The sequence below is a fragment of the Patagioenas fasciata genome, chromosome 3, assembly GCF_037038585.1.
Source record: "Patagioenas fasciata isolate bPatFas1 chromosome 3, bPatFas1.hap1, whole genome shotgun sequence".
In the NCBI taxonomy this organism is placed as follows: domain Eukaryota; kingdom Metazoa; phylum Chordata; class Aves; order Columbiformes; family Columbidae; genus Patagioenas; species Patagioenas fasciata.
This window is the reverse complement of record NC_092522.1, coordinates 77,627,331-77,641,589: the sequence shown is the minus strand read 5'-3', so window position 1 is coordinate 77,641,589 and position 14,259 is coordinate 77,627,331. Positions and strand designations below refer to the sequence as shown.

Here is a 14,259-nt window from a genome sequence, read left to right as displayed (position 1 = left end):
GAAAACCCTCTCCATTTCCACCAGCCCCTCACCACCCTACTGCTTCCTCAGCAAAGCAGGTAGGGTTTTTTTTTCCTGCATCTTCCACAGCAGCCTGGGGTCTGTGGGCTGTGCAGCCAACAGGGATGCTCAAAGTCGGATTCACTGCAGCAGTCTCAAGCCCCATGACGGGCTTTGCAGATCAGTTACTGCTGGGGAGAGTGGTCCCTGCACACCCTGGGGTAGTGGGAGCCCTCAAGAGAGCTGGGAGAGGAAGAAAGTGGATGCCTGGCTTGGGGCGAAGCCTGGGGATGGCAAGGGGAATGGCTCGATCCACTGGTGAGGCAAAGCAGTTCCTCTGGGAGAAAGCTGACTTGCTTGGCTGGAAGGAGCAGCTCCTACACTTATTTTTTTCTTTTCCTCCCCTCTGGCTGCTTGCTGAGACCCTGTGAGGATGTTGAGCCCAATGCAGGGCCCTGCTCTGGAAAGGAGCGGATGTGGGAGCTGAGGCAGTGGAAAGGGTGAAAAAGGAAAGGAGGGCATGAAAAGGAAGAGCCAGGATTACAAGAGAAGGAACAACGCAGGGACAGAGAGAGACTTGAGCACAATGCTGCACCAAGGCACACCAAGGAGAGGAACACTGCACCCTGCAGAAGTTGGAAACCAAATACAGTTATAAAGGCTGTATATCGGAGACATGGAAGCAGTGCCATCTTGTATTTTAATGCAAAGTTTAATGTCAAAATTCTTTTAAAGAGAAAAAAACCCAGCTTGCTATATATATATATATATATATATTTAGCTCTCACCATTCCTTAGCTCCTCAGGGAACAGCCAAGGCTGGCTCCTGGGCATGGGGGGCAGACACCCCACATGCCAGCCCGCAGTACCCCAGCACAGCCGCAGCACCCCGACGCAGCAATGGAGAAGGCACACAGCAAAACGTTCACCTGATACTCGAAACAAATGAACAGGAAAGAGCAGGTTTCACTTTCATTTCACTTTCAGCTCTTTTAAATAAGTATCTCACTAGATGAAAAACCATTTGCTACAGCCATTGCAAGAGTCATTTAAAACAAGATGTTCTTTGAGCAGATAAACTAGGGAAGCCATCTTCTGTGGTCAAAGCCCCCGGAGGGTGAGGAGGGCGAGCGCTGGTGGCAATTTTTCCTGCAGCTGAGTCTCTCTGTCCCACCATCTCACATGTGTGAAGCACTGAACTCGCTTCCTGCAGCCAGAGCGCTTTATAGAATCCAAGTCAGAGCACTCAGAAGCTGCTCAACAGAACAGGTAGAAACTTAGTTTGGTGCTGATTTCTGCCTCTGCCAAATTCAGCTGAAATTTGCCAGTGGGTTGGAGAACATACTGTTCTTGCCTAAAATTCGTTCCATAGGAAACAAGGCCAAAGTAAAGAAGGTGCAAATCAAAGACAACTGCTTTACAGAGAAGTAACCCTTGACCCTTCCTGAGAAAAGCACGTGCTTGTGAGCACCATCCTGCCCAAGGGCTGGCACGGCTGGGTGAGCAGAGCTTCCCAAGCAGCCCCAGAGAGATGGTCCCCGCGCTGGCATGCTCAGGCACGGGGCAGCCTGGGAAAGCCACACTGTCAGCTGCCCCAAACAAACCTTTACAGAAACGTCTGTCCTATGAGACAGCGTACGCACCGGCAAATACATTGCTGTACAAATTTGCAGCATGTATCTTCTCCTCTAGTGCCAGTTCTTTTGACAACATACAAAAATAAAAAGCGGTCCATTTTGTTAGCAGTCCCTGTGTACACATTTAGCAACTTCAGCTGATGACGCCAAAGTCCTCTTCAGTAACGCTATGTGGCCAGATGGCTTGCAGTCACACATCATAAATTCCTTTCTGTGATTTCCATCTTGTATTTACCCAGCTCAATGTGTAACAGCTACTGGCATTGAAGGCTTCCTTTTTCAGAAACATCTGTGGTTTTGATAAGTCTTTGTAGGTATGGAAAAGCCTGAAGTCCTTCAGCTCCAGCTCTCGGAGCAGACTGTACCAGTACCGCACCACAGTGCTGTCATTGCCGCTGACCTCAAACCCAGGCCAGTGGATGTGCACCTCAAACACCAGCTGTCCTATCTGTTCAACAACATCCTCCAGGATCAGATTTTCCAAAATTTTCCACTCAGCGCTCTCCACGTCTGCCTTAAGGACATCAATCTGCAACAAAAAATGTGAAAATGAAAGGCTTTGCAATTATTGTAATTAACATCTGAGGCCAAGCTCGTCCATTTTATAACATACATAGTTGCTCTGATGAATGTCCCTTTAGTGTTACAAAAAATTAGAACATCCTAGGGCTAATGTGAACAACAGGTGAAGTTTAATGCTTGCCTGTTCATAGCCCTTCTCCTGCTTCACGACTCCTGCACTGAAAAGCTTTGTACCCTGAGGTGCCCAATGCCACTGATCCTACAATCAAAGCATGTTATTGTTCCTTCACAAATCTTGTGGTGCCATCAAAGCTATGGAAAAAAGAAATACACATCACTAAAGAAAAGAAAAAAAAAAAAGACAGGCATTACTGTTCCTTATTTCTCCACAAAATCCTGCAACAGAACAAAACATACCAATAGCGATTACTTGCACCACCACAGTAGAGCAGAGTCCTCGTGTGCCAGATGCTACCTGCACCACTCAAGTGCAAGACAAGGCCGAGGTGAAATAAGCACTATGAGCAGCTCAGGTCACCAGCTACCCACGGCCAAGCTGCTGTCTGAAGCTTTTGCAGGAATCACTAGGGATGCTGACTGAGGAGGACCAATTCAAAGGAGAATTATTCAAAGACTCTGTAGGGTTCTAAGAGCAGCTCCTCCAAAGAGAAAGGTATAAAAGGAAAGCAGCCATGAAGTTGCTTGAAGGAAAAAAAAAATACAACTAAGAAACAAGAGCCCTGTTTTAATTTTAGACCATTATTTAACTTTGTCCATAGATATTCAGTAAAACAACTTCTCACAGCCCAACACAACTGCAGGTTGATTTTGCTTGGAGGAGGGGACTTAAATGCTGAACAAAAAAAAGGAGCATTTCATCAAAGTTTCACACCTGGTATAAAACAATGACCGCAGCAGCACTCACAAGCTGCAGAGCTCAAGGACTCACGTTTCCCAGAGCCAAACAGGGGAAACTTTCCCCCATGAGAGCAAGGTTTGCTTGTGCCAGTTCCACCTGAGCTTCTGCGCATCTGCTCACTCTCAAGATGCATTTGAAGAGAAAACTGAAGACTTTATTTAGAGTCAAGAATAGTAAAAAAAAAACCAAACAACCCCAAAAACGACAACAAAACACACTCAAAATAAACAACAACAAACCCCCCCCCACAACCACAGGCTGTCTCGGCAGCCTACACTAACCCGTGTAGCAGTATCAGAAAAGGCACCTGCACAGGTACAGGAGAGAAATTTGGGCAGGCGATATGAAAGCATTGCCAAGGCAACTGCTTCCCTAAGCTGTGCCATCCCAGGAGGATGTTATCCTCAGACTGAAGGTTTGGGTGAAAGATACTGGAAAAAAGGAGTATGATGGAGAACGTGGGCAGAGATTTAAGAGTTAAGGCTGGATGTAATGGAGGAAGAAATTTGAGTAATGAGGTACACCCAGAGCACAGCAGCAGCAATACAGAGCGCTCTCCTTCCTTGGGTTTAAGAGGGCCTTTGAAAGAGGGTCAAAACCAATGGAAGGTGAAGAGCTCGGTGCTTCCCAACTGCAAATGCATAACTCAGATAAGGGAGACAAGAGGAGCAATGGGCCCTGGGCTGTTCTCGTTCCCAATGGCGTAAAGGCTAGTAGAGTGTATGGCTACTCCCACCTGTCTTACTACAACGTGGAGCTACACGATGGGCTACCAGTGGGAGAACAGAGGTGTTAGAGACAAACAGGGTGAATTATCAGAAGGGGACTGTTTAGGAGGGTAGGACCAAGATCTGAAGACCCTGTGCAAGGCAGCTGACATAGAAGGCTTGACGGTATCTTAGCTTCCAATAAGATGGTCACATCAACATTTCCTTGTTCTCTGACTGGCTGACTGGAGGGACTACGGTCATATCTGCTGAGGTGCCAAACACTCTCAACCACATCAGCTGTCCTCAGCAGCTCTGTTCCAGCACTACTAATGGACATGGGATAGCAAAAACTGGTAGGTGCTAAACACCTGCCATCTCTGTCTCCATCTGTAAAATGAGGGTACTAACCACCAAACTCCTGCTGAAGGGTGCAAGAGTTGTGCTTGTGAAGGCCTGCAAGACTTTTGCGGGACAAGCTGTAACATACTGTGTTTTCAGAACAGGACTTGTGAGAGTGGGACTTGAACAAGGTCCACGGTCACAAACCAAACAATGACAAGCCAAGCTGCTGCCTGTCTGCTCATTAAGGCAGCATTGTGCCTCCTCCGCACTGGGAGGGCAGGGGGCCAGTGGAGAATGACCGAGGGATTATGGAATTAAAGCCCATATTGTGGCACATCTGCACAGGGAGAGGAAGGTTGCACAGACAACCTTAGCTCTGGTATTTCCAAACTTGCCTACACAACAAAGAGCCTGTCAGTCTGTCCATACGTGGGTCAGTGAAACAGTTTAGCGTAATGTTCCTTAGGGTTCAAGGGGAGACTGAATGTAAATGATGCTGCTCATGACATTTCAGCTGGGAACTACTTCATGGTTGAGCTCACTTGTTTCCCTTTATACATTTAAATAGGTTACTTATTTTTCAGATAGCAACTTGCAGCTCTACCTATAATGCAATTTTGTAGGTAGTTTTGATTCCGCATCGGTGCAATTGCCATAGCGCTGTGCTATCGGACTTCAGAAACAACAGATTTTTATCTTTGAGAGACTTCTGTAAATTTGAAAGGAGATAAATTATTCAAAACATTGGGGGAGAGGGGTCAGGGAGGGAATGTTCCTAAGTGGGTTTCTTTTGTTTTCCCATGATTTTGCTTTATGGCAACAGCAGGACATCTTTTTCCCATGGTAATGTTTCCAGTCATCATCCAAGTTGGTTTGTTTTTCTCTCGTGACAGTAACTGCTCAGCAGGCACTCTGCACACTCTGCGCTGTGTTTGCAAAACTGGTCCGAAAAGTGGTTGCTAACCAATGTTTCGGTAGGATAAAACGACTTACTGCAATAACTGCTTAATCACATACACAACACTAGCGGGGAATGTGCCATATACAGAATCCAGAGGCTCTTTATTATCTGTAGTGCCTCGCACTGCACAGAGACTCAGAGGGAGGAAGATACCTGTTGTGATGGCTTTCCAGGCAATGGGGCCAGCTCAGCCCAGAGTCTCCATTTTATGCCACAGATAGGGTAAAAAAACCCAGCAGAACAGTTTTGTGTCAGAGTATCTGAGCTAACACTAAACATGAGTTTTGTGACGATTAGACCGCTCCAGGGATATCTACCCTCTGCGATAAGCAGAGCACTACTGATAAGAAATGCACTACCACCTTCCAGATGCCTTGATTCAAAGTGCCAGTGAAAGGATTAGTGGACAAATCTATACATTCAGAGCTCTAATTTGCTTGGGAGCACAGTTGGAGTCTGCTGCCGAGAGTAAATCCTGAAGGGCAAATATCTACAGTGCCTGAAGGTAAAGGATGGCAGTCAATTGCCTGCTGGTTTCAAGCACTCCCAGACTAGGGCTGGTTCCTCTTATCTTGCACAAATCCTTTTATCTTCCACAAACTAACTAGTTTATCACAGAAAAGTAAAAAAATGTGGATTTTGTAATGTTTTCTCAGAATTTAGCTCCCTTGAAAAAACACTGCAGTATCGTGCCAGTTACACTTGGAAAAAAGAAAAAACACAACACACACATAAACCCCACAAACACCTTTCCTCATGCACAACTAAACACATAAAACAGCTGAAAAAGCATGTGTTTTAGCTAGTGAAGGTTAACACGTACTGTACGAAGGCTCATTTCTTCTTTTCAGGGTAATGCCTTGTTACAACTCTGCATCCTTCCTAAAGCAGAGATCAGAGCTGTGTTTGCCTTCATTGTTTTTGAACTACCACGGTTAACGGGGATTTCAGACTTTGCGCTGCCCCATGGGCACCATTTAAAGCTCCCTGTGGAGAGGAGTCAATTGAGAGCCAGTAGCTAGAGGAAGCAATTTAGCTGTATTACTTCCAGCAGGAACTCAGCATGTGGAAGTGGCAGCCAGGAACGGCAAAACCAGCAAGGGGGTACAGGTCAGGCGAGGAGGATCCCTCCCTTTCCGTGGGAGCAGTTCAGTGGTGTGAGCTGGGAGCAGGAGAGCTGGTTATGGCTTTTGGGCAGAGGAGGGGAGCGCAGAACCACCCTGTCCTCCTGAACCCTAGCACTGCACTCAGGGTTGGAGGCTGTGAGAAATAACCCTCTGCTTCAGTTCCCTGATACTGACTTATCATTTTGACACCAGCTGTACAGCAAGACAAACTCTACTTGCTTGTGCATCAATTTTTCCTGTCTCTACCTAAGCACATTTCTCCATTTTCAGCAGACAAAACTCTAGAAAAAGCTGTTTAATTTATATTTTGATAACACATGACTTTGCAGATAACAAACAGGCTCTTGATTCTAGGTTGTTTTTTTTTTTTAATGTAGCTTTTCTCTTTTCCCATCTGCAGTCTTTCAGCATGATACTTCCCTTACTTTCTTTCCTTTCAAAATGCCTCCAGCCCCTCCTCACCAGCAGGCAACAACTTGGATGTTAAGTTCCTTTCATTCCCTTTTATTCCGAGCCGAGTCTGTAATTGATGGCAGACAGGATGCCACGTAGCCTAATAGCAAATTGTGCTCCCAGCAGCTTGCTCCCTGTACTCCCAAGCAGTCAGAGGGGAGCAGAAACTATCCTGGCACTCTCTGAGCCATCCAGCAGAGAGATGGGGACTGCTGTGGGCACGGTCTGAGCAACACAAGATACTGAAATCAGGAGAAAAGTCAATCACTACTGGTCAGTGATGTACAGCTCCAAACAGCAACACTTCTTCAAATTACCCACCTTCCTGCTCACATTTACACCCCACTCCATGATGGTCCGTATGACCAACTGCAAAATGACTCTGGGACAAACACATTATTTGAGATTACTCGCTCCCAAAGTGACAGATCGGGCACTTCTTCAAGTATTTGCTTAAGGCATCAAAGCCACAAAGCTGGTTTGTGCAGTTCGGTGCTTACATAGTCTTTGGTTTTTTCATACAATAAAGGGCAGTTGAAGTCACTCATACAATACACACATCAACGAAACAGAAAACCAGCAGTGAGTGCAGACAAGCCCCAGTCCTCTGCTCTCACTGCTGATCCTCCACAGCTTTGAAAGTGACAGAGTCTTTTTTCTCCCAGTTTTGGTGAAGTGCTTCTATGAAAGCGTTACACAGCAGGGGCAGGATATTAAGTCATTTTATTTTCTCCAGCTTAAGTGGTAAACATGTTTCAAACTCATATTAAGAAAACTTATTTAACTTTCTCTGGCAGCCAACTGTCAGTCTAGCAACATATTGTCAGAAGTAGTAATGGTCCCAGACAGACAAGCATACCGATCCGGAAAACTCACCCGGTGCAGGCAGGAGGCATCAATCTCAGCACTACAAGTATGTTGTCCCATGGTGAATGGTTCCCAGCACGGACCCATGAGGGCACTCCAAGTGACTCCCTCCCACGGCTGCAAAGCCCAGGCAAGGGGGCCACCTGGCACTTTTGTTCCCCACTTCTCCCCTTAGTCTCTGATGCCAAGATGTTTCCGCACACACTTTCTCCATCTGAAAGCAATTTCCCTCTGCAGATTCATTACAGAGAAACCCCCCACTCCTCCAGTCCAGCCCAATTTAAGCCGTGTCACTTATTGCAGTGGACAGGCATAGAAGAAGAAGCCTTTTAGCTGGCAGGAAACTTTTTTTTTCCAATGCTACTTTAGCAGAGGACAAAATCTCTGGACAAACAGCTGCCACCTGATTTAGGAGATCGACATGGCCTGAAAGCCTTTCTCCCTGGCTGCATTTGGTCAGGAGGCTGCAGGGTTTCACCTGTGGCCTTCTTCTCATCACGAACATCTTTCTTCACTGTGGGATTAGTTCTCGGCATCTTCCCCGTCTTAGCTCACTCTGGGCACTGGACCAGCCAGAGACGGCAGCTCACTCGTTAATCATCTTCTGGTCATAAAATAATACATGTCCCCAGGCTTGAATTAATTTTCAGATAGGTTTAATGGGTTTAGCTAGCATTATGCTACAATGACCTTAAAACTAGAGGTATTGTGCTTGCTACCCGGCAAGACCAGCGTTCCTGTACACTGACCTAGAGAATAGGATCCACAAGCCCTAAGCATGTGGCAGGTCAGCACTATGAGGGAGATGACTTCCCCCTCACAAAAATCCTGAACATCAAAGATCTTGGTTTCCCATCTCTTTAAACCAAATCCGGTCTCCAGAGCAGGCAACAGGAACCTCACCACGAAACTGAGGACTCAAACTGATGCCTTCTCAGAAGCACCAGGGTGAAGAGCCACCATGAGGACAAACAGCCCCCAAACAGCAACCTCATCACCTGTGCCCAGCTCCCATTTGCACCATGTTACCTTTTTCAATTTACACAAGTCTTCCATTGTACAGAAAAAGATGAAAATTAGGACCATACCACTTCCCTCAATCCAGTGGCTAGATTGCCCAAGTGGGAAAAATCTCACAAGGAAGCTGCAGAAACCCTGATCTTAAATTATTTATCATCTTGATCATCAGCAAGAGCTCTGCCCATCAAAGCCGGTGATGCAAACAGATATAAAATCATAGAATCATGAAATCATAGAATGACCTGAGCTGGAAGGGACCCACAAGGCTCATGAAGTCCAACTCCTGTCCCTGCATATGACAACCCCACAGTTCACACCATGTGTCTGAATATTGCACTTATTCCACCAGCAGCCAAAAGCCGAGGCTTGAAGCGCAGCCACTCCATGCACAGCACTGGCCAAGCACACGAATTCCTTTGCAAACCATTCAGCCATCTAATCTCACAGGAGATGTCCCGCTGCCTGCTCCCCCTGCAAAGGGGGAAAAATCTTTTCATTTCTGTTCTTTTGATCTTCTCTGCCAGACGCTGCTGGATGCCTGTGGGAACGGATGTTTGCGCAGAAGAAGAAATGCTGTATGCTGGACCCTCAAGTCTCTTCATTAAAGGGGAACAAACATTTGCCATCTGTTGGTGCTGCCCCAGCACCCAGCAAAGGCAGAGGGACCTGGCTCTGCCCTTACACCAGGTCATGTTATCCTGGTCTTGCTAAAGGTAAAAGCCAGCAGCATCACAACAAATGCATTACAAGGGGACATGGGGGCAGTCAGTGCAGGAGTTTGGCATTAGAAGGCAAATAGTTAACCAGCAATTGATACCCAAGCCACATGTGCAAGGGACAGAGGGTTTTGGCTACTGTAAAGAAGTTGTGCATAGTAAATAGTACTTTGGCAGCAAGATCTGCTATTGTTTATTAATATGGTGCACACAGGGGCCTTCAAAATGTAAGTGATTTAAGAGAGGACTCAGTCGCACCTTCAAAAATGTTCACCACACCTTAAAGAATATCTCTTGCAGGATGAGAATATGCAGCCCCCACCTAAATGAGTAGCTCTAATAAATTTGGTGGTGGAACTGGTTTCCATCTGCACTAGGCAGTGCAATAAAATCCTTCAAGACTGCATCCCTTCATGGGGACCTATTTGTTTCACTCCTTTTCTGGTCCAAGGTGTCCACCTGCCTTTCTACTGCTTCGGTCTGCGTCTGCCCACCCTGCTTGCAACCATGGCAGGAAGAAAGCTGCACTTTCCTGAAAACATGAATAAGGAACACCTTAGACCGCTTGCACGTCTATCAGATTTCATCTGAGATAGGCAGCGAGGAGAGGAAAGGTGAGCTGCTGTGGCTTTGACCTCTGGATTTCAAGTTTTTGAGAATGGAGGGATACCTTAAACTGCTGTCAGATCAAAAAGGAGGTTCCAGACACTAAGGTAAAAGTATTCAAACAAGAGATGGTCAAATCCAATGACAAGAATTTGTAAACAGTGACAGGAGGAGGCATGAGCTACCAGAGACAAACATGGGGGAAAGTGCTCTGGATAGGGTATTTATCTAAAGAACTTGTTAATGTCAATCACTCCCTGGAAATTGTGAAAAAGACAGGTAATGGAGAAAGATCAGGGTGCTTATGGGAAGGAGGCTGCTATCCATTCTCATAAAACAAAGTGTCATGTCATGGACCACCACCCTGAGCAGATATTCAGCATCTTGGCTGAATCAAAACCATGCAGATTCACACTCCTGTGCTTAAGCTGGTGCTTTAACAGCTTAAGCAGGAGCTGGGGAGCACAAATACAGGTCTGAGCTCAGCAGGAGCCCTGCATCTGATACCACTTCGGGAAGCAGGGAAGGTTTCCTGGGCTCCTGCCCAACTCTGGTTTTGGTGGGAGGATGGAACCAGTAGTGAAAAGCTTCTTGCAGCAGTAGCATTTCACTGATGCCTCCACGGTGCCTGCAGCAAGAGCACCACGCTCTTCCAAATGCAACTGTCTGACGCTGAAATAGTGGTTATGCTGCTGCTGCCATCAAAAAGAAGGTGGAATGGTGTATTAGTGCACCGCATTGTGCTGGGAATGGAACACAGGGTGTGCAGCCCTCTAGTAAAGCTGGGGGAAAGCAGATTTTTAACACCTGATGTTTCTGAAGGGTCTGCCTTAACAACATCAACTGCAGCCAGGGAAAAGGAAAATAAACTAAAAAATCCTGCTTCATTTTTATTTTTTTTTCAGACAATATTCTTTGAAAGTGTGGGGTTTCCTGGGGGGTGTTGGTTGGTTTTGTTTTTTAAAAAGAAGACCTGCACGAGTTCTGTTTCAACAGCTAAAAACTTCCATCCAGGCATTACGCTGGCCCTTTTCCTATGGGCATTCAGCCCATGTTATATTTAAAAAGATCTTTGCTCCACACCTGACAATTGCATACTAAGCAGCATCTTCAGGTCCCTCTGTAGAAACAGCCCATTCTTAACAATATCTTGAAAACTGCTCCTGGTGGAAAGAATTTAAATGAGGCGAAAGGGGATGTAAGGGACCAAGAGAAAACCCCGCAAAGGAATGTGTATGAAGCATTCCGTGCACACAATCCAGGCAGTGGGAGAGGTGGTGAGCAGTAAGTCACTGTCCAAAGACCTTTGCTTCCAGAAATATGAGGCTGTCAAGCACACTTCTCCTTGCAGCCAAACTCTTCAATCTATTTACAGTTAAAGTACTTCACGCAGCAGCAGCCTCAGCTGACTAAGCAGATGTAGAGCAATTACCACCTTGATTTAATTACCACTAAAATTAAAAAATACATACATCCAAGAAAGAAATACTGTGACAGGGGCTCGTAGATTACTCAGGGGCAATCATTACAAGGTTACAGAAGACATCATTTCCAACTGCGGCTGGAAACATGTGCACCAGTTCAATCACCCCTTTTCAGCAACTGAAGTAAAATTCGCTAGCTCACTGATGTACTCCTAAACAAAAGGTTCACATACAGCAATGGTTAGTGGTCAAACAGCAGCTTGCTTTAACTCCAAGGAAATTGGTCACATTAGACAGAAAATGAATTTGTCCCAGGATGTACAAACGTAACCTCAAAAGGACTGAATGTCTGTGTTACAGGCAATATGTCTTGCAAGAATTTATAAATCAAATTACAGACCCAGAGGCAGATGTTTCTTGTAGAATAACATGCTCTCCAGCACTCTGAGCTTTTGCTTTAATGGGATGACTTAAAAAAAACCTACATTTTATGGTTAGCCTGCCTATTGTTATTATCTCTGGTGCTTTCCTCTTTCAGCCCAACCAACATCAGGCATGTAAGACACATTTGCAGAACTTCGAAGTCCTGATCCCAGGACTTGTCAGACAAATGCTGAGCACAGACAGCATCTCAGACAGACAGATCCTGAGCACTGAGCTGAGTTTGGAGTCACCACCACGGCTCCCTACATCCTACAGTTTTTTCCCCTGTGCATGCCCTGAGGTTACCATACACCTGCACTGCAGGTTTTGCTCCTCCTGCACTTATTCACATCTTTCTCCTCCCACACAGAAACAGGAGGCTGGAGCTGGAGCAAAAAAAAAACAAACGGAAGAATGCACACAAGGAATTTTTAAGGGTGCACTCCTTCCCCACTGCTCAGGTCTCTTTTCCTATTCCCACCACATCTGCCCGCGCTGCACAGCTGCGCATCACCAGCCACCGACACCGCTCTCGCCTGCACCAGAGCTGCAGCACACATTACCCTTAGCCCTTCTAGCTTTTGTGGATCACTTAGACGTGCGCACATTTTCAGCGTGGTTCAGGTCATATCTGCTAGCATTTTCCCTTCATGTGTTAAAAACAAAACAGAACAAAAGCCCAAATACACATATACAGTACCTCAGTACAACAGACCTACACTGCTCACATGGTGATAAACTCAGATTTTCAGGAAAAAAACACCCACAGTAAATATGAAACTGCAAATTGCTCTCCTAATTGATTAAAAATTATTCCAAATATCCAGTTTAAGAACTGCTGAAACAATTCTCTGCCAGGAAAAATAAGTCAGAAAAGCAGGAATTACACATCAGTTCTCTGGGTGTCCTATAGTATCACTCAGATGCTTCTTGCAGGTCTGGGGAATGTGTTTCTCTCTGTGTTCTCCACTAATGGCATTTTCTAATGCTGCAGCAGCACTGGCGTTTGAGAATGTCTCAACATGTTGTTATTTAAGTAAAAGAGAAGAAGAAGTGGCCACCAGTCTCAGCTGGACTGTCCCTGTGTGATAACGGGGCAAGTCACTCAAGTGGGATGTACCTCACCCAGCCTCAGACATCTAAAACCGAACCAGCAATCCTGTCTCACTTAAGAGAGCACAGAGAAAAGAGGAACAAACTTCTAAATGGCAATCTGAAAAGTGCAGCTCACATCATCCAGCCTGTTTTAAATGTCTGCCCTTAGATGAGACAAATTGCACCTTAACAGTTTCCCCTGAGTTTATGAGAGGACCTCTACAGCTATTTCAAACATGGAAATATAAGTTAATAGAGGTGAGTTCCACATTTCTCCATCCCCTGGCAGGTCATTTATTTAGACTACAAGCTCTCACAGCTATGGTGTTACATCTGCCAGGTGTGAAACGGTCCAGTGCTAATACAGGACTTAATATGCAGAGTTACTCCTACTATAAATAGGCCAGGACAAGCTACTTACTCTTAAAGAAAAAAAAAAAATAATCAGCCATCAGTGCTCTGGGATAAAGCCCTTTCTCCTGTGCCATGCAGAAAGAAATATAACAAAGAGACAGTCTGATGTATCCACATAAAAGCAAACAAGATGATAAGCAGCAGCAGTGCAGACATTTCCAAGGGAGGAAGGCAAATACAGCAGTCACAGCCTGAGATCCCATCAAGACTTACGAACAGTGCTGACTGCTGATATTCCAGCTGCAGGAGGGGCAGTGAAACACTAAGATGATGTTATATGAGATCCTGCATTTCCCATTGGAGAAGACTTACAGACTCTAGTACGATAACCCTACCAAAACAAAGTCTGTTCTTCACAAATATATCTGGATCGTAAACAACAGCTGCTGAAAAAGGGCCACTTAAGCCTAAAGACCAGTGATTGCACAAGAAAACTTAGATGTGAAAATAAGCTAAAAATCAGATGAAGGGTGAGCTTTTTTTTCCTCTATAATTGAGATTCTGGAAAAGACCCAAATAATCACCATAAAGCAAAGAAAAAATTAAGCCCTTTCAAGACAGAACTCCAAACATTTACTTAAGGATTTGTATGATGTAGTGATTCAAGAGATCAGGTCTCATTTGGTCTTGCTGACGCTAACCCAAATGGAGCAAAGTGCACATCTGGACTTGTGCCTCCCCCTCCAGCAAGGTCAAGGGGGCTCCTCCCCAGCTGCAGCAGCGATGGAGACAAGGACTCACCTCCCTGCAAGAGCTCCCAGGCTTCTGAGCTCCTGGCTCCTCATGCTGAGCTCAGGCTTCCACATCAGGACAGAGACAGGGCTGCAGGCGCCCGTCAGCAGGTACTGAGGACCTTCTGTGAGCTGGGATGGCAGCTGAGCAGAATTTATAAATACTGGTGGCATCCACATGTTGAATCTGCGCATGGCAGCCCCTCACTGAACAAAACTCACACTAAGTAACCCACAGGCTCCCCATGAAATACCGAAGTCCACCCTTGCAAGGGATAATTGAAGTTGAATG

General features: G+C 45.7%; 1 protein-coding gene across 2 annotated transcripts in view; it reads right to left on the bottom strand.

Annotated features, from left to right (window-relative positions):
* Window positions 1-693: 693 nt before the first annotated feature.
* The window catches only part of METTL24 (methyltransferase like 24), a 49,363-nt gene continuing 35,797 nt past the window's right edge, over window positions 694-14,259 (bottom strand). For both annotated transcript variants that reach the window (XM_065834554.2, XM_071806644.1), the window contains exon 5: window positions 694-2,166. In XM_065834554.2, the coding sequence (XP_065690626.2) occupies window positions 1,828-2,166 (339 nt within the window). In that variant the 3' untranslated portion in view covers window positions 694-1,827. The remainder of the gene's footprint in view (window positions 2,167-14,259) is intronic.